Source organism: Sorex araneus, chromosome 1 (genome assembly GCF_027595985.1).
Source record: "Sorex araneus isolate mSorAra2 chromosome 1, mSorAra2.pri, whole genome shotgun sequence".
NCBI lineage: Eukaryota > Metazoa > Chordata > Mammalia > Eulipotyphla > Soricidae > Sorex > Sorex araneus.
This window is the reverse complement of record NC_073302.1, coordinates 406,239,136-406,259,711: the sequence shown is the minus strand read 5'-3', so window position 1 is coordinate 406,259,711 and position 20,576 is coordinate 406,239,136. Positions and strand designations below refer to the sequence as shown.

At 41.0% G+C, this 20,576-nt stretch overlaps 1 protein-coding gene across 1 annotated transcript in view; it reads right to left on the bottom strand.

Annotated features, from left to right (window-relative positions):
- The window catches only part of PRKAR2B (protein kinase cAMP-dependent type II regulatory subunit beta), a 105,066-nt gene that overhangs the window by 69,627 nt on the left and 14,863 nt on the right, over positions 1 to 20,576 (bottom strand). Inside the window, exon 2 of the mRNA XM_004602112.2 lies at positions 2,110 to 2,145. Coding sequence (XP_004602169.1) covers positions 2,110 to 2,145 — 36 coding nt within the window. The remainder of the gene's footprint in view (positions 1 to 2,109; positions 2,146 to 20,576) is intronic.

Sequence of the window (20,576 nt, the reverse complement as noted above, 5' to 3'; positions counted from 1 at the left end):
TACATACTATACTAGTATACATACAAAGAACTGTTGAGAACAATACTTTGGATAAAGTTTGATGTCTTACTGAAATAACAATAATTAAAAAGGTATCACAAGATAGTCTTTATTTTAAGTACATAAAATTTATTATTTTTTTGGTTTTTTATTTTGGGGGACCACACCTGGCAATGCCCTGGGGTTACTCCTGGCTCTTCACTCAGGAACCCCTCCTGGCAGTGCTCAGGGGACCATATGGGAAACCAGGGAACAAACCCAGGCGGGCTGTGTGCAAGGACAACATCCTATCCACTGTACTATAGCTGTGGCGCCAGTATACAATTTTTTTTTTAATCCCTAGAGATTTAAAAAGCTCAAGAGAGTTGAGCAAATACTACTCAACACAGCAGATTTTCCCAAGTTCTTATAGACCTGATAACTCTATAAACCAATAATGGCTAATGAATTTTTTAAAAATAAGTTTAGCATTACACTACTACTAATATTAGAGCACAGATGGAAATAAGGTGACAGCATAAGTACTCATTTGTATTACAAAAACATCAAAGACAATTGTATGAAATGCCTTTCTTGGGTTTTTTGTTTGTTTGTTTTTCAACATTCTGGTTCTAGGCCAAAGAGATAGCTCAATGAGCTAAATTTGCATTCAGGAGGTCCAGGTTTGATACCTCATCCCAAGTGGTCTCCTACTTGGGATATAATGCCTGAGCACTGCTTGGGGAGGCCCAAACTCCATCCCCACTGCCACATTTCTAGTTATATTTAAAAGTATTTTTGAGTAATTTTCTCAAACCAAACTCAGTAACACTTCATTTATTCTCTACTTCAGAGAAGGTACTCCACAGAGGTGAACTATCCAAATAAAAGTTTATCCGTTCCAATGCCCAAACTCATTTTACTTAAAACCATTTTGAACAGAAACGTTCTTAATTACGTCCCATACCTCCCTACCAATTTAGGCAATACACAGTCTATGGAATCTAATTTAAGCACTTGTTAATGACTATTACAGAGAATATGTATTAGATTACTGGGTGTCTTTAAGACAGCAATAGCCTCAAGAGCACTGACAAATGTAAAGCAATTTGCTTCTATTCTAAAGGACTCCACAAAGACAAGTTCTTAGATCTGTTCTTATTAAAAACTCTCATCCATCACTCTGCCCAGGGTATACTTTTCCCATCTTGTAAATGATTGTTTCCATATCAGATAACAGCACAGGTAATAATTTATCAAGAGCAAGAACAAACAGATTGGGATGAGTCTCCATTTTAAAAGGGCTTTGAGAGCATCGGTCCAGAGTGTGATTTAAAGTTAAGCCACTCAAAGGACTGTCACTGTCATCCCGTTGCTCATCGATTTGTTCGAGCGGGTACCAGTAACGTCTCTCATTGAGAGACTTATTGTTACTGTTTTTGGCATATCCAATATGCACGGGTAGCTTGCCAGGCTCTGTCGTATGGGCTCCATACTCTCAGTAGCTTGCTGGGCTCTCTGAGAGGGGCGGAGGAATCGAACACGGGTCGGCCGAGTGAAAGGCGAAAGCGCAACCGCTGTGCTATCGCTCCAGCCCACTTAAAGGACAGTTCCGATTATATCCTATTCTTGATTACAAGAGACAGTTGTGTTTTCTGGGGAAGATGACTAACAAATGATCACTCTTCTGCAAGAATCTTTATTGATACCTCCTTGACCAATATGAGCATCATGTTTTAAATACTACAATAAAGAAACAAAATCTAGGGGTCAGGAGGTAGTACAGAAGTGAGAACAAATGTCTGGCATGCTTCAAGTTAGATTCCCACCGCGGGGTCTAAGCAGCCCTGAGGCCCCTGAGCACTATTGTGTGTGGCCCTGAATGTACCATCAGTCCAGGTATCCTCAGCACCACGGGACCCAAGCAGCACCACATCCTCAGGCCCTGTCATCATACCACCAGCCCAGCTGGCAAAGACTCACTAATGGGACTCTCCGGCCTTCTGAACCCACTTGTGAGTACCGACCCCACCCCCACCCCCCAAAAGCCACTTACACACACACACACACACACACACACACACACACACCTCTACAGAAAAGAGACAAAAACCCATAATATAGACTTACCTGAAGCACGCCGTGTGAATCTGTTTATTACTGGAGCTAAAAGGTAAAAAGAAACAAAATATGATTAGACAAAATTCTAATTTACACAAAACCCTGAAAAGGACCCAAATAGTTAAATGAGCCCACAATGAATTAAAAACGTAGTAAGCACACTCCCCCCATCGCACACAGATATATGACAATTAAGTGTTTGAATTTACAAACTTTCTTACTACAAATGGACATCAATAATAATATTCCACCAATTAAATTAGCACCCCCCACCCCCTAAAATTAAAAACATATCAGGAGCAGAGAGATGATACAGGGGGGAAGGCCTTGTGTGCAGCCAGAGTCAATCCCTGGCACTGCATATGGCCCCTGAGCACAGAGCCAGGAGTAAACCCTGAGCACCACTGTGTATGGCCCCAAACCCTCCTCCACAATAAAAGGGCCTGGTCTCCTCAGCACTGCCGGGCAAAGGTAGCACTGGAGAGCCCCAAGCACTGCTGTGGTGGACTCAGTACCCCCAGCACAGCTAAAGCAGCATCACTAGGCCAGCCTGGTTGGAGTATGACCAGGGGCAACACCCGGTCCCCCTGAGTATCAGGTCCCTCTGATTATTTCTTCAGAGGCACCCCTCAAAAAAAATTCCTGTACACTGCTGGAACCACTTAACTGGGATAATGTAAATCAATATATCATTACATTTGATACTTGGGAAACAATTCAGCAATGATATGAAGTCTACTTTGAAAGGCTTACGTCCTTTAGTAGAATAGTTCTAATTTGAGAACCTTATCTCAAAGAACTACTATTTGAGATGGAAGGTGGGATGGGGAGAAGTATTTGCACCTATCTCTTCAGCAACACTGTTTTTTACAAGGGGTGGGGTGGGAGAAAGGAAATACAACTAAAACTTCTATGTGTATGGAAATCATTATGAAGCAAAAAGATTAGTTTTTAATCTTTTCAGAGGTAACAGTTATGGTTTTGACAATATTTTGGAGCAAATCGCTGGTCTTTTGATAGAAAGCTGCAATTTCAGGCTGGGATTTGAGAGTGCATCACCCAGCTGACAAGCAGCCTACCCGCCCAATCCCCAGTTCAACAGCCTTGTTTATTCCTCTTGGTTTGACATATACCTCTTGCTCAAGGGAGTCAAGGCTTACTCCCGTTCTGGACTCCCGAGTGACTGCTGGGGGTGAGCAGGGGACCATGCAGCACAAGGACCAAACAGGGTTGCCTGCATGCAAGGCAAGCACCTGAACCCCCGGTACTGTCTTCCTAGCAAAAACAAAGGTTTCGTATTTGTTTATTTGTAATTTTTGGTTTGGGGACCACACCTGGAAATGCTCAGGTGATCCAGAAACCATATGGGATGCCAGGGATCAAATCAGTCTTGGGCATGTTCGAGACAAGTGCCTTACCTGCTGTTACTATTTCTCTGTTCCCAAAGAGATTTTTCAAAAACATGATTTTCTGAGAGGAGCAAGTACATTTGTGGTTCATATTATATATAGAAAGGACATCATGATCTCCACAGTATAGCTTAGGGGCAGAATGTCCTTGGTCTACTATGACATTTTTTAGTACTTTCATACTTTTAACACAGCATAATTATAATCATATAATTATATGATGCTTTAAATACATCACTTATGAAATAGGTCAGATAAGGAAGGCATACAATTTTTATCAGCAGCATAATTATACTGCATGAAAAATATGTACACCTAAGAACAAGGACTACAATAAAACTATCAGATGCTTTACATTAATCCTTGCAACTGTGCTATTAAATATTGTCTTTGTCGTACTGCTAATGAGGACATCTTTTATTTCACTAATGAGTGGATTATTTCTAAGGAAGTCTCAGAAATATTAATTTGCTTTTGACCACGCAACCATTCTGTGGCGAGTCTATGAGCACCTAGCACCAAAAAAACTACCTTGTATGCAGCAAAAAGAAAAACACTAGTTCCTGAAAACTCACACAACAATGGAGTCGGCCATATTAATTTACAGAGCTGTTACAATTTTTGATATAACTTACAAACACCAAATGTCACAAAAGTATAGTTTACAGCAAACTTGCATTTTCCAAACTGAGAGAAAATTTCTATTATTCATATATCAAAATAATTTAGTCATATATATGCATGGTTAAAATCACTTTTACAAAACTCTCATGGGTTAAATTGTATGTTATGTATATTTTAGCACATAGAAGTAAAATGTCAATCAGTCTTCTTGAACACTGAAACACATTATAACTCCATCAAGAAACTTAAACAAGGCAAAATTCCAACAAGTTCTAAGGACAGTCAAAGGAGACAGAGCAAGAAACTTCACCCCCAGGAATGCAGAACAGATAGTGGGTTGATAAAAGCAGAAGTGAAGGCCAAACACTCAGCCTTGGAGCAAAAACAGAGCAGACCTTCTCTTCTGCCCCTGCTAACCTCTCCAGATGAAATCACACGCGGAGAGCTTTCGGTCAGAAAGTTGGCAAGTCTCTTCTCCTGGAGCTGTTTAGGTTTCCGAGTCTTTTTCAAGTGTGTAAGGCAGAATTTCAAGGGAAGAGGTACCACCATGGAGAAGATGTATTCTAGATTTCTCAGGGTCATTTTTTTCTAACTGTCTCAGCAATTCAGTGGGCACCCGTGGGACTGACAGGCAATGTACAGAGCAGTTCTGTACAACAGGGCGCTGCTCTACCACCCACCACTTTGGTCCTACATGACCTCCCAGGACTCCCCTGGGCATTCACAAGGGTCAAAAACCTAGTTAAGGGGGATGGAGCGATAGCACAGCGAGTAGGGTGTTTGCCTTGCACACGGCCGACCGGGTTCAAATCCCAGCATCCTATATGGTCCCCTGAACACTGCCAGTAGTAATTCCTGAGTGAAGAGCCAGGAGTAACCCCTGTTCATCACCGGGTGTGACCCAAAAAGCAAAAAAAAAAAAGAAACCCCTTAAAAAAAAACTAGTTTTGCCTAGTTAAGCCTTGCTCCTGCTTTATCTCTAAGTATCAACAGCAAATATGGTTTTAATATAAATCAAATTTACCCCAATGCATCTATAACAGAAAGGAATTTAGTGCATTCCTTTTGTATTTTGCTTTATTTGGAATATACTGATATTTTATCATTTCAAAAAAATGGCGTCACTGCTGCAATACCACTTGGAGATTTCTAGTTTCCAGTACAACACCCTTGCCCGGACCCCGCCTGTAGCCTTCCTGCTCCTGGTGAGTCTAACTACACTGTGGGGAGAGTCTAACTCGACTATCTTCTTGTGGACTTAACAAAGGATACCCATGAGAAAATACATTTTATTTACAATAAATGATGTGCCTTGGATTTCTAAAAGCACACTAAGCACACTATATTTTGCTAGAATTTAGATCAGGATTCAAATTGTGGTAGAACAATGCTCAAAAGGAGGGGGGAGGGAGGGAGAGAGAGAGAGAGAGAGAGAGAGAGAGAGAAAGAGAGAGAGAGAGAGAGAGAGAGAGAGGAGAGAGAGAAGAAAAGCTCCTACCATAGAGGCAGGCAGGGAGTGGGGGTGGGGGGGAAGAGAGGGAACCTGAGGACTGAGGACACCGGTGCTGGGAAATGTACACTGGTGGAGTGACGGTGTTGGAATACTGCATGACTGAAATCCAATCATGAATAGCTTTGCAATGCTCTACAAAAATAATAAAAAATTTTTTTAAAAAAGAAAAAAAATGTGGTAGAGAAGCTATACCACTATGATTTTCCTTCTGCTGTAGTAAATGAGGGTCTAGGCAGAGAGAGGAGATAGATACCCCAGGCAAGAGTCAAGGTCTATATTGGGTAGTTTTGACAATTACCAAAAATCTGATCTCTCATAGCCATATGTTTCCATACTTATTTGCAAGCTAAAACATTTATTTGCTGGACAAACTTATTTTTTGGAGAGGGGTGGAGAACTGGGTCCTGGGGAGGGGTCTCCAAATAATGACCAGGAGGCGCAGGGGACCCTTCCAACAACTCTTGGCAGGATCTGTCACATGTAAGGCATGCATCTTATCCTGCACTATCTCTCTGGCCCGGGCACAGATTTTTGACCGGTCAACCATAACTTTCAGCACTCTCCACATTTTTCCATCTCGCTATCAAAATGAAGGTCAAACCTCATGGTGAGAGCAGAGCTGGCGATATAGAGATGCATGTTTGGGCGGGTATCCCTGGAATTTTTCTCCCAGGAACAAGAAAGAGGGCAGGAGGGTGGTAGCTCGATCCCTGCTGCAAAGGGTTTGTTTCCCATGGCTGGCCTGTGGTTCTCCCAGTAACCCCAGTTGAATCTGTAACTCTTAGATCACTAACAGAAATTATGAAACGTAAAGTCTGTCCTTCTGACAGATTTAGAATGACTGCATTTTATAAGTGGATCAACATGGAAAGTATCGTGCTAAGTGAAATGAGCCAGAAAGAGAGGGACAGACATAGAAAGATTGCACTCATCTGTGGAATATAAAATGGAAGAGTAGGAGACTAACACCCAAGAATAGTAGTTTATAATACCAGGCTTGGAAGCTAGCCTCACATGCTGGGGGAAAATCATCCCAGATAGAGAAGGGAACACCAAGTAATATGTGATTGGAAACCCTGAGCGGGAAGGGAGATGCGTGCTGAAAGTAGACTAGAGACTGCACATGATGGCCACTCAATTCCCCTATTGTGAACCACGACACCCAAAAGGAGAGAGAGAGAACAAATTGGAATGCTCTGCCACAGAGGCGGAGTGGGGTGGGGGGGTGGGATAGGGGGGTGGGAGGGATACTGGGTTCATAGGTGGTGGAGAATGGACACTGGTGGAGGGATGGGCTCTCAAACATTGCATGGGGGTAAAACAAGCATGAAAATGTGTGAATCTGTAACTGTACCCTCACTGTGACTCACTAATTTAAAAAAATCAATAAATTATTAAAAAAATTAGAATGACTACATTCATATGTGGTATATAAAATATACTGGTCAGGGGCTGGAGAGATAGCACAGCGGGTAGGGCGTTTGCCTTGCACGCGGCCGACCCAGGTTCAAATCCCAGCATCCCATATGGTCCCCTGAGCACGGCCAGGGGTAATTCCTGAGTGCAGAGCCAGGAGTAACCCCTGTGCATCGCCAGGTGTGACCCAAAAAGAAAAAAAAAAGAAAAAAATATATACTGGTCAATGGTTGGAACTAACCACAAGTGTGTGTGTAGGGCTGAGGGTAGGTAAGATAGAGAAGAGAACACTCTGACAGTAATAGCTAGGAATGATTATGCTGGGCAAGATCTGAGGATTAAAAGTAGGTAAGGGATATTCTTGATAACCTTTCAGTAAGTATCAATATTGCAAACCACAATGCCCAAAAGGAAAGAGAGAGAAGGAGGGAGGGAGAGAGAGAGGGATAGAGAGAGAAAGGGAGGAAGGAAAAGAGAGACAGAGAGAGGGAGAGAGAGAGAGAGAGAGAGAGAGGAAGGGCAGGCAAGGAGTTGGGAGTGGGGAGCGATAGGAGGGAACTTGGGGTTACGGGTTCCTGGTATTGGGAAATGTACTGGCGCTGGGAGGGATGGGTGTTGGAATACTGTATGACTGAAATTCAATCATGAATGGTTTTTTAATGCCCTAAAAATATTTGCAAAATTTTTAAAAAAGACATTTAAATAAAAATATTTTTCTTAGTTCCTTAAAAAAACAAGATATCCCCTTCTTTCAGGGGGCTCAATTAATTAGAAAAAATTTCTAAGTCCCTGAACTATAAATTTTTAAATTTCTATTCAAGAGGGTAGAAAGAGATACTACAACAGGTATGGTGCTTATCTTGCATGCAGCCAACCCAGGTTCAGCCCCCTGCACCCATGTGGTTCCCCTCAGCACCACCAAGAGTGACCCCCCCACCCCCGCAGAGAGCCAGGAGTAAGCCCTGAGCACCGCCAGGTATAGATCAAACCACTGCCACCCCCTCATTCCTATTCAAATATGAGAATGATGCTTACTTATTGTGATTTAATATTAAACTGATTCTCCAAATAATATTAACATGAAATTTAAAGTGAGAAAATAAAAAATAATAACATGAAATTTAAAGTGAGAAAATAAAAATTAAGTTTCCTTAGACTCTTGGTTTCTACCTTTAGCTTTACTTGTTCAATGTATGCTTTGTGGGTATCTGTACTGGCATCTATATGGAATGCTTGTATATTAAAAATCTTTGGGGTATAGATGTATATTTATACACATACACATAAACACACAATAGAGATTAGCAAAATAGGTAAGAAAAAAATAGGAAATGCATCTTTTGCTGGGAGAAACAAAAAACAGGTTTTGTGAATACACTAACTCCCTAACATTTTCAAAAGCTATTAACTGAAGGCCTTGGGCTGGAGCAATAACACAGTGGGTAGGGCATTTGCCTTGCACACAGCTAACCCGGGTTCTATTTCTCCGTCCGTCCTGGAGAGCCTGGCAAGCTATCAAAAGTATCCTGCCCGCACAGCAGAGCCTGGCAAGCTAGCCATGGTGTATTCAATATGACAAAAACAGTAACAAAAAGTCTCACATTGGAGATGTTACTGGTGCCCACTCGAGCAAATCGATGAACAATGGGATGACAGTGCTACAGTGCTATTAACCAAAGGCCTTACTGCATCTTCAATGCAAATATCAGAAATACGTAGATTCAACTTTCCCCAAATGTCATTTCAATGAAGTACTGAGAGGCCCACGTTCCTAGGGTAACTCTGTGCCATGCTTGTCTAAGCAGATTACTTCAGCTCCCAGACTATTCCCCACTAAATTGCTTTTAGTTCCCCTGCTCCCAGGAGACCAAGAAGTCCAGCTGATTTGAGGCTTCTTTAGTCCCGGAATACCTATGCTAGAACAATCTCCCATTACTACAGATAAATGAGCCACTCTATACTGGCAATAAAAATAGTCTTCCCATTCCAGCAACTCTGCACGGCACCTGTTTATCTTCACACCTCTTAATGCCCAAGGTCTATGCGGTGCTGGCAGGTAGGAGGGACAGTGCAAATATCTATGTGGCATGAATCATTAAGCCCTGTGAAGCAAACAGAAAAGTCTCCTTATCCTATTTCACTGCCTTATTGAATGCAGATGCCAGACACTGGAATTGTCCCTATAGAACTTGGCCAAGTCTAGTCACCTGTAAAAGAAAAGTTTTGTAAAGACTAAAATGTTCAGGATATTTTAGAGAAGAAAAATCAGTTCATTCAGAGCATGAACCAATGAGTTTGGTCTTCAAGAGGAAAGCTAGGGTGACAGTGATGAATGAATGCAATGTGCACCTCTGAGCAAAACACTGGGAGACAGTTAAAACTACAGAATGAAAGAGTTAAAGAAATAATAGTCCTGTCACTATATCAAAGAAATAATACTTGTCACTGTACACACACACACAGACATATATCGATTCAGACACATATGCATGCATACACACACACACACAAACACACACGCTACCTAATATCTTTGGGAGCACTTAGTTAAATGGACCTTCTGCAGAACAGTGCTCATATCCCCTGTCGTCTGAGACACACACGATAATCCTGGAGTCTGTGGAATAATTAGCATGCCTAGCCCCCAACTGGATGCCTTATTTTTAGCAATAAACACTTTTGGAATCTGTTAACTGTCTACATAAAAAATTCTGGAAACTGTGTAAATTGAAAACATGTCAGCTAATTATGTTTGACAGAATAAATGCTTAGTTCAAAATAAATTAATTTCTCTTATGGCTGTGCTTCAAAAGTTAAAAGTGAACTAAGAGTCTCCCTTGAACTGAGAAATTTAACTTTTTCAGAAGATGAGTAGCACAGAAGCAAATACACAACTTTGAAACCTAAAACAGACTGGGGGTATGGCTCTAGTGACGGAGCACATGATCTGGGCTCGGTCCTCAGCACCTCCCGGTCCCCAGGAACATGGCCAGGCCTAGCCTCGGGGGCCCCCAAGCACTGCTGGGAGTACTACCTAGGAATTTCCAAGAAAACCCCTGACGTATTTCATTAATTATCCCCAACATGCACAATTTAAAAAAATGATGGATGTTTATTCCTGGAATTGAAAAGGACCACGTATTTTCAATATTCTTGTTTAAATATCCGTGACCACTTGTACAAACACTCAGAGATAGACCGAACCGCTGCTATTCTAGAAGCTTCTGCACTTGTGCCCAGGTTCTGGGCCCCACTAGACTCCCTGGCAGGGCGGGGGAGGTGGTGGGGGAGCCTCGGGAGACATTAAGCCAACATTCCTGAAGGTTCTGCTGAGTAGACCTGAGGGGAGCTGTCTATGGCAGAGTCATCTGGGCACCCCGTTTATTCTTTTGACCAGTTATACAGCAGGAGATCAGGCGTCCAACTTAGATAAACACAGAGGGATTGGGACAGGGCAGAGGTGATCTCTAAATCCTTTAGTTTTCCCAAAAAGTGTTAGTTTGGGGGCCAGGGAGACACATCAAAGGCCTAGAGGTGCTCCCTGGTATGCAGAGGCCCGTGCGCAATCATAGATACGGTGTGGTATCCTGGGTACCCAGGGTAAAGCTCTGGGATGTGTCACACACACACACACACACACACACACATACACACACACGAGTCTGGCCCACACGCAGCAGCGCACTACCACACCTGAGCTCTGAATCTCAGGCCCACGCAGCTGCGCCAAGTATCAACACAGCGAGCCCCAGGGCTCCTGGACAATGCAGGGGAGGCCCGGAGAGAAAACTAATAATGAAGTGTCAGTTTTTAGGACCACTTTTATTTTCACATTTTCATTATTTGTACCCAAAATGTAAGTGGCATTTTAAATACTGAATAATTAAGACACTATGATTAAGCTAGGTGAAAAAACTACTCCTACTTACTTTTGCTTCTGAATGAATAGAATTCTTTACTCACAAGGAATTCACACGAAATTTACCAAAAATGCCCTCAGGAATAGAAAGAAAAAAATATTAAACTCAACCAGAAGAGTTCTAAGGAAACCAAGCTTTTGAAAAAAATGTACACTTAGAAGAATGCCAATAGTTTTTGGATTTTAGAATGCAGGCTCGGAACAGAAGCAGGATAGGAAAGGCCAGTGTTAAAATGACATAAATTCAGTCTCCAGATGTTAAACTGTCTCTCCTAAGCCCATGTGGTCCAGCAGATGCCTAGGGCGTTGTTAGGGAGACAAACGCTCTGCAAGAGTGAGCAATCCAGAACAACGAAGAACACCAGGAAAGCAAAAAGCTGGGAGTTCAGTGGGGTCTTTCCTTTCCCAAATCACAACAAAACAGTTTGGGAAAAGGGCAATTCAAGAAAAAAAAAATCATGGTTTTAAAATGAAGACCAAGTGAGAAAACCTTCAGGAGATGTGATTTAAGTTGGCTAGTAATGAAAGTACAGTTGCAGCAAATTCCTGTATTTAAATACTCCCCTACACCGTCACAGAATAAAGACATTCCTACTATCTAGTCTCAGCAGAAACACCCCTTGCCAGGAAGCCTTCCTCCGGACACCCAGTTTAAAGCGGCCCCGGCAGTCCCTCTCAATCACATCATTCGTTTCATTTTTCTGCAGAGCCATCAGTGCTGAAAATACCAACTGTACTACCTCGGCTGGCTTTTCCTCTCGCCACACACAGAGATCCTCACAAAGTCGGTATCCTTCAAGGCTATCTGCTTCACTACTGTATCCGCAGTGCCTAAAACACTGCTTGAAACAAAAATGAGTCTCAACAAATGCCAAATAAGCAGTACTAATGAAGCATTACGATAATGAGGGTGCTCCTCCCTGCCATCTAAAGAGTTAGCCAAATGTGATATTTATATACGCAGCAAGTCTGTGAAACCCATAAATTAAAATAGTCTAGGTTAAAAACAAATAGACAAAGCACAGTAGTTTGACTAGCCTTTGGCTTTTCGTACAAGGAGCAAAAAGCAATCCCATTCATGCCCCACAACGGAGAAAACGTTATGCAGATGTTAGTCTCCCACAGAATTTTACAAGATAATCAGCACAGGAAACAATGGCGGATTTTTTTCCCATTAAAATGTGGAAAGGATTTCCACCTTTTAAACCTTAAGGTGACTGTGTAGAAGACCACAAACTCAAGGAGCAAAAACAGAAACTCAAATAGCACTGACCAGCCCAACAAATCCCCAGACAATGACTTAAGGAACCCCACTGTGAGAGATAATACAAATTATCTCAAATTAACTTTTATTGCTCTGCTTTTTTTTATCATTTCATTTGCCTCTGTGTTGTAACAAGCAAAATGAAGTAATTCTCTTTTTGAATTACTTCTGTGTAATTCTGTCTAAGAGGGCAGATTTGGGGGGGTGGGTGGGAAACTGGGGACATTGGTAGAGAGAGTGCAACGGGTGGGTGAGATTGGTTTTGGAACACTGAAATGCCTATCGCAAATGTATTGCGAACAACTTGGTAAATCGTGGTGTTATATAACTTTTAAAAATTTACACATTAGGGTGCAAATGACCTACAATGACATGTACAATGCAATACCCATAACACACATCTACGGAACCTACATGCCAACTGAGATAGAAAATATTTCTGACACGCTGGCAAGATTCCAGGAGCCCCACTACAATCAATCCCCATATAGTTTTGCCTAGCTCTAAAGCTCATCAATGAGGGGTTCATTCCTGCTGCTGAAAATATTAATAGCGTGCTTTTTAATTGTTGAGTAGTTTTCCACTGGATGACCATACCATAGATTACAAATTCTTCTGCTTTATATTTGGGCACATTCCAGTTTGGGATAGACTGAAAAAAGCTTTTATAAATATCTGTATGCATTGCTGTTAAAAATATATGCTTTTATTTGTCTTGAGTAAGTGCCTAGCAGTGGGTCTGCTGGATTATAGGTGCGTAAACGGTTATGTTTATAATAAAGCCACAGTTTTCCTACGTGCAATTTTTTGTGCTCTTGTAGGCAATATTTAAAAATTTCAGTTGTTCCATATCTTTACTAACATAAGATTTACCTATTCTCTACATCTGTGTATTTCATGGCATCCTATAGTTAATTTTCTTTTCACTGATAAAATACTGAACTCTATTTCATGATTATTCCTGTTTACTGGAGTGTTCAAATATTTTGCTCAGTTTGATTAGAAACAAAAATACTGTCTTGTAATTGAATTTTAATGGTTAATTTTATTATTTTTTTATTTTTTATTTTTTTTTTGCTTTTTAGGTCACACCCGGCAATGCACAGGGGTTACTCCTGGTTCTGCACTCAGGAATTACCCCTGGCGGGGCTCAGGGGATCATATGGGATGCTGGGAATCGAACCCGGGTCAGCTGCGTGTAAGACAAACGCCCTACCCGCTGTGCTATCGCTCCAGCCCCGGTTAATTTTATTTTATTACTTTTGTTTTTTTTTTGTTTTGGGACCACACCTGAAAATGCTCCTGGCTCTGCACTCAGGAGTCACCTGGAAGTGCTCAGAGGACCATATGGGATGCTGGTGATAAAACACGTAACTGTACAAAGCAAGTGCCTTATCCACTGTACTATTTCACTGGAACTAACAGTTCATTTTAAGTATTCTCATAAGTGAACAATTATAGTGATATAATTAAAAAACCTACTCTTAATAACAAAAATTATAAGCAACATATAAATAAAACTAAGAAAATATATGAAAATTATTTTTTTTCTTTTTTTAAAAATTTTATTGAATCACCATGAGATAGTTACAAACTTTCATTTTGGGTTACAATCTCACAATGATCAAACACCCATCCCTCTACCAGTGCACATTCCCCACCACCAATATCCCAGGTATACACCCCCTTTCCCACCCTCCCCCTGCCTCTAAGGCAGACAATATTCCTCATATTCTCTCTCTACTTTTGGGCATTATGGCTTGCAACACAGACACTGAGAGGTCATCATGTTTGGTCCATTATCTACTTTCGGCATGCATCTCCCATCCCAACTGGTTCCTCCAGTCATCATTTTCTTAGTGATCCCTTCTCTATTCCATCTGCCTCTCCCCTCAGCTCATGAAGCAGTCTTCCAGCTATGGGGCAATCCTCCTGGCCCTTGTGTCTACTGTCATATAAAACTTATTAATGGAAATTAATTTAAAAATCAAAGGGAGACGGAATAAATGGCAATATACCATGTTTATGGGAAAGAAGACAGTACCATTACAATGTCAGTTCTCTCCAAGTTTGTCTATACAATCACTACAACTTCACTAAGATGCCCAATGAAGTTTCTCAGGAAGAAACATATCCAAAACTTCTATGGACTGAAAAGAGAATTAGGAATAGTTCCACAATTCCTAAGAAAAACAAGGCGGGCATTACTTACCTTACCATATATCCAAATTTAAAGAGTCATATAGAGTAGAGGTTTTGGTGAAAGGATATATAATCCAACAGAACAATCAGAGATTTGGGGTGGGGCAGGCCACACCCAGCTGTGCTCAGGGCCAATTCCTGGTGGGACTTGGGGACCATAATGTGTTGCCAGGTATCAAACCTAGGTGAACTGATTGCATGCAAAGCAGTGCCTTACCTGCTATACTATTTCTCTGATTGGAGAATAGAAATTTTAAGTACTTTAACACACATATATATAGAAAATTGTATTTAAAAGTCAGTGGGTAAAATACATTTTTAAATGAAGCATAATTTAAAAAATGAAGTGAGATTCCCTATCTCAGAACATATAAATGAATTAAAACCTTAGATATGAAATGCAAAACTTTTTCACTTTTTAAATGAAAGGGGATTTACTGTTAGATGTGGGTATTGGGTATCAGACCACATTCAGCACTGCTCAGGGGCTACTCTCAGTTCTGTGCTCAGGAGTAACCTCTCATGGTGTCTGGGGGGACCAGGTGTGGTGCTGAGGATCGAACCAGGGTTGACTGCATGCAAGCGCCCTAAGCCCTGTACTATCTCTCTTTTCCCAGGGATCACCTATTTAACTTGGAATAGAGATTAACAAAAAACATAAGTATGATCAAAGAATTAATCTTAAATTCCAGTGAAATTAAAAAAAATCTTCTGTTCAGGGGTGATGATATGGCTAAGTTCTAAAGCTAATGCCCCTCGTGTAAGAGGCTCTGTGTTCAGTTCCCAGACCATATTCACATGTGTATATACACATACACACACACACACACACTCCCACCACACACTTGACCATAAGCATGCACACATACGCATACACCAAAAAAGAAAAAGAAGCTGTTTTCTAAGTAACCATAAACAAAATGAAAGGACTGGCAGAGGGAAGGAAAAGGGAGGGGAAGGGAGGAGGAGAGGGGAGGGGGAAGGGGAGGAAAAGAAGAAGTGGCAAGAGAGAGAAAAGGGGAAGGGAAGAGGATCATGGGGAAGAGAAGGGAGGAGGGGAGGGGAGGGGAAGGAGAAAGAAGATAAGAAAGAGGAGAGGAGAAATAAGGAAAAGGAAATTCTATGTATCAGCAAGGAAACAAAAAAATGGGTATAAGAAACTTTTTTTTTCCACATAAGATTATCTACAAATCTGGTCAATGAACATAATTAAATGGTGCCCAACAGCACTAGTAATCAGGGTAAGGTAAACCCATGCACAATAAGATTCTTTACCCAAATTAGCAAAGGTACTGAAATCTGCAAATCTGGAATGTTAAACTTGAATGTGGAGAAATGTTTATTGAAATGTTTATAACATTTCTCAGACTGAAATGTTTATAACAACTTTTCAGAGCAAATATGGCAAAATGAGACTCATTTGAAGCCTTCCATTCTCTACAACCAGCTTTCAATACTCCGTGTGTATATTACAACAACAATTCTCAAACTTTTTTGGTGAGGAAAGGGACACACCAGGAAGTGCTTAGGGCTTACTACTAATTGTGTGCTCAGGGATCGTTCTTGGCAATATTTGGGAGACTGAGATGCTGGGGACAGAACCAGGGTCAGCCGTGTGCAAGGTAAGTGCCTTAATGCCTATACTGTCTCTACAGCCCCTCAAAATTTTTACCTTAAAAAGTACCCTTTAGTTTTATTTTGATTTTTGTTTTGGGGGCAACACCCAGTGGTACTTGGGGGCTATTCCCTTAGAGGAACATATGATGCTGGGGACTGAGCCCAGGGTTCCAGCATGCACAGAAAGTGCCCAAGCCCCCTGAGATATCTGTCTCCCCAGCCCTAAATACCTCCTTACACCCTTAAAGATTATTTGCTTATGTGGAGTATATCCACAGCTATTTGAAATTGCAAATACAAATTAATACATTAAAAAAGATTTTAAACTACAATTCTATGCTATTGCAAGACATTTTTTGTGGGAAATTAACCATTTTCCAGTTTCCAAAACAAAATGTAGTAATAGGAATGAATTTATTTCCTAATTATATAAATCTATAAAATGCTGCTGCATAATGCTCTTTATTATGCCTGAGTCCTCTGGAAAACCCTATTATATACTTATAGAGGATGGAGTGATAGCACAGCGGGTAGGGCATTTGGCTTGCATATGGCTGACCCGGGTTCAATTCCTCTGCCCCTCTCAGAGAGCCCGGCAAGCTACTGAGAGTATCCCACTCACACAGCAGAGCCTGGCAAGCTACCCGTGGCATATTCGATATGCCAAAAACAGTAATAAACAGTATCACAATGGAGATGTTACTAGTGCCTGCTTGAGCAAATCGATGAACAACGGGATGACAGTGCTACAGTGCTACAGTGATACTTAGATGAGAAAGAAAAAGGGGGTGAAGATTACTGTTATCATTATTGCTGTCATCTTCTCGCTTCACAAATTCTCTGAAAAAGGACCCACAAGAGGCAAGTGAGACAGTCCTTCGGAGGTACCCAAACTACACTTTAATAACCACTTTTTGGAAAGGGGCACACGTGATGGTGCTCAAGGCTTACTTTTGGTTCTGTGCTCAGGTATCACTCCTGATGGTGTTCAAGGGACCATACGGGATGCTGGGGATCAAATTCAGTAGGCCACATGTAAGGCAAGTGCCCTGACTGCTGAACTATCTCTTCAGGTCTAAAAAAACGCTTTTGTAAAACCCCAATACTGTTTGCAAACACACAGATTATGCTTGTGACAACACTGTAACAACTATAAACTAGAAACAACCAAAATATTTATCAAAGAATCCACACATGTTCTGATGTGACTTGGTACTAGAGTGTATGAATTGCATATGTAATGTCTTGGGTATGACCCCTGGAACCACCAAAGAAATAGGGATAAGGTATTTATTTATACAAAAGATAGTATATAATTTAAAATAAATTAATGCTACAATGCAACATCAATGCACCATCTCAAATATAGTTCTCAAAACCAGTTGACAGAGATGAAACTTTCACTAAGTGGGATATTTCTTCTCCTTATTTCACTCCTCCTAAAGACTCTGACCAATGGGTCAGAATAGGATATTCAGGAACAAATCCTCATATATATAGTCAGGTAATTTTTTTATTAGCAAAAAACATATTTTATTCAACTATGTACTCCAATTTCAGACCCAGCACGTGTCACATCTGCCAGCAACCTTGTATAATCAGAGATTTTAATAAGGTCTTGAAATTAATTACTAAGATGACCAATTTTTTTAAAGCAAATCTTCTTGAGTATTATTCTTTCTATTTTGGACTAAAATATTTCAATAACTGGATTTCTCACTGTCTTTCTTTTTTATTTTATTTTTAAAAATTTTTTTAAATTTTACTGAATTACCGTGAGATAGTTACAAGCGTCATGTTTGGGTTACAATCACACAATGATCAAACACCCATTCCTCCACCAGTGCACATTCCCCACCACCAATATCCCCGGTATACCCCCCTTTCCCACCCTCACCCTGCCTCCACAGCAGACAATATTCCCCATACTCTCTCTCTACTTTTGGGCATTATGGCTTGCAATACAGAAACTGAGAGGTTATTATGTTTGATCAATTGTCTACTATTAGCACACATCTCCCATCCCAACTGATTCCTCCAGTTATCATTTTCTTAGTGATCCCTTCTCTATTCCAGCTGCTTTCTCCCCTCTGCTCATAAGGCAGGCTTCCAGCTATAGAGCAATTCTCCTGGCCCTTGCATCTACTATCCTTGGGTGTCAGCCTTATGTTATGTTATTTTATACTCTACAAATGAGTTCAGTCCTTCTATGTCTGTCTCCGGCTTTCTGATTCATTTCACTTAGCATGATACTCTCCATGTCTATCCATTTATAAGCAAGTTTCATTACTTCATCTCTTCTAACAGCTACACAGTATACCATTGTGTAGGTGTACCAAAGTTTCTTTAACTATACATCTGTTCTAGGGCACTTGGGTTGTTTGCAGATTTCGGCTACTGTGAACAGTAGTCAGCTAATTTTTGACAAAGAAACTGAGAGCAAACAATGGAGTAAATGGGGATATTGTGCCACCAGCAGATAAACCTGTACCTGCCAGTGCATCAGCAACCTGACGATGCCTTCAGGCTTCCTGATACTCCAAAATTGCCACTGTGCCTTTGGCCAAACCCCAACAAATTTACCAAGAAATTAAATGGACAAAAGTTAGGTATGTGGGAGCCACACCCACAAACCACCGCCAACTCAGCTATACAAGATCATTTATTGGTCTATAACCCTCAGAGACCCATAAACCTTGAAAGAGATCAAAAGCCGCAGTTAGGGCCAGCTGCAAAGCGCACTGCGGGCGAGCTGGCGTGCCCTGCAGTGCATATGTTAATAGTTTATTTCTTCAGAGAAGATGGAGACAAGGGCCATGATCCAGAGACACACGAAAAAAATCTCCGAAACCAGCAGCTTGCTACAGAAATGCATCTGCACTTTAAGCCAGGCCGACTTCACAGGGGTGCCTCAGACAGGGGCAGGCATCCTCCCTCCACCTGCCCTCTAAAAACCTGGTGGGCGCCAACTTCCAGAACCCAATGAGAAGTGCAGGTATGCGAGTTTGGTGATGGCAAACTTTAGGCCTCAAGGGACAGGGGATGGGCTGGTCCTTCTCATCCCCTATTCCCACGGGACCCTAAAGGTCACACCCACAAACTGCCTCCGGCTGCTACTTAAGCTCCTTAACAGCCATGATCCAGAGACACACAAAAAAATCTCTGAACTGAGCAGCTCACTGCAGAGATTTCTCCAGACCCTAATTATCTAAATTTTAGAATTCCAGGAGCACACGGCCACTCTTGCAGCCAAGCAATATCTAATGCTATTCATAATAAGCAATACGAAAGAGAGTATGGGGGAGATTGTCTGCCATAGAGGCATGTGGAGGGGTGTGTGTGGGGGGCGAAATACTTTGACCTTGGTGGTAGAGGATGTGCACTGTGGAGGGTTAGGTAATCAATCATTGTGTTACTGAAACTCAACAGGAAAGCTTTGTAATTGTAAATCATGGTGATTAAATAATAATGATTAATAATAATAATAATAATAATAATAATGGAGTAAAGGCTGCCTCTTTAACAGTGGTGCTAGCAAAACTAGATAAGCACATATAAAAATTAAAGCTAGATTCATATCACACACATTAGACAAAAGTCAATTCAAAATGGATCAAAGACCTTGAGTAGACCAGATTCTATAAAGAACATTGAGGAAAAAAATAGGCAGAATCCTCCAAGATCTGGATCTCAGAAGTGTCTTCAGTGATATAATGTCACTGGCAAAGGCAACAGAACAAAAAATAAACAAACAGGACTATATCAAATTAATGGGTTTCTGCATAGCAAAAAAAATGGGCTAGAGCTAAAAGATAGCTAACTGAATGGAAGTCAATATTTGCTTTCAACACATCAGATAGAGTTGATATTCAGGATATATGAAGTAGAAAGACCAAGAAGGAAAAATCCAAATCCCCTTGTAAACAAATACCAAGAAAAAAATCCAAGAACCCCAATGAAAAATGGAGAATGGAAATAAATTAGAACTTCTCTGAGGAAGACCAATGGATGGCCAAGAGGAAAATGAAAAAATGTTCATCAACACTTATTAGGGAAATCCAAATCAAGATGAGAACAAGATACCAAATTACACCAGTGAGAATGGCACATATCAAAACTACTGGGAGCAATCTGTGTTGGCAGGGGGTGTGATGAAAAAGGAATTCTCATCCACTGATAATTGGAATGTTATCTCACTCAACATTTATGGAAGAGTATGGAGATATGTCAATAAACTAAGAATTGAGCTGACAGCAATTCCACTTCTGGGCATCTAGCCCGCAGACACAAAAACATTCATAGAACAGGACATATGCACACCAGTATTCATTGCAGCACTTAGCACAATAGCTAAGATATGAAATCAACCAAAGTATCCAACAACAGAGAAGTGGATCATGAAGATGCAGTATATATACACAAGAGAATACTACACAGCTGTCAGAAAAGATAAAATCGTGCAATTTGCTGCCAACAAGGAGGGAACTGAAAGATATCATGCTAATGAAGTAA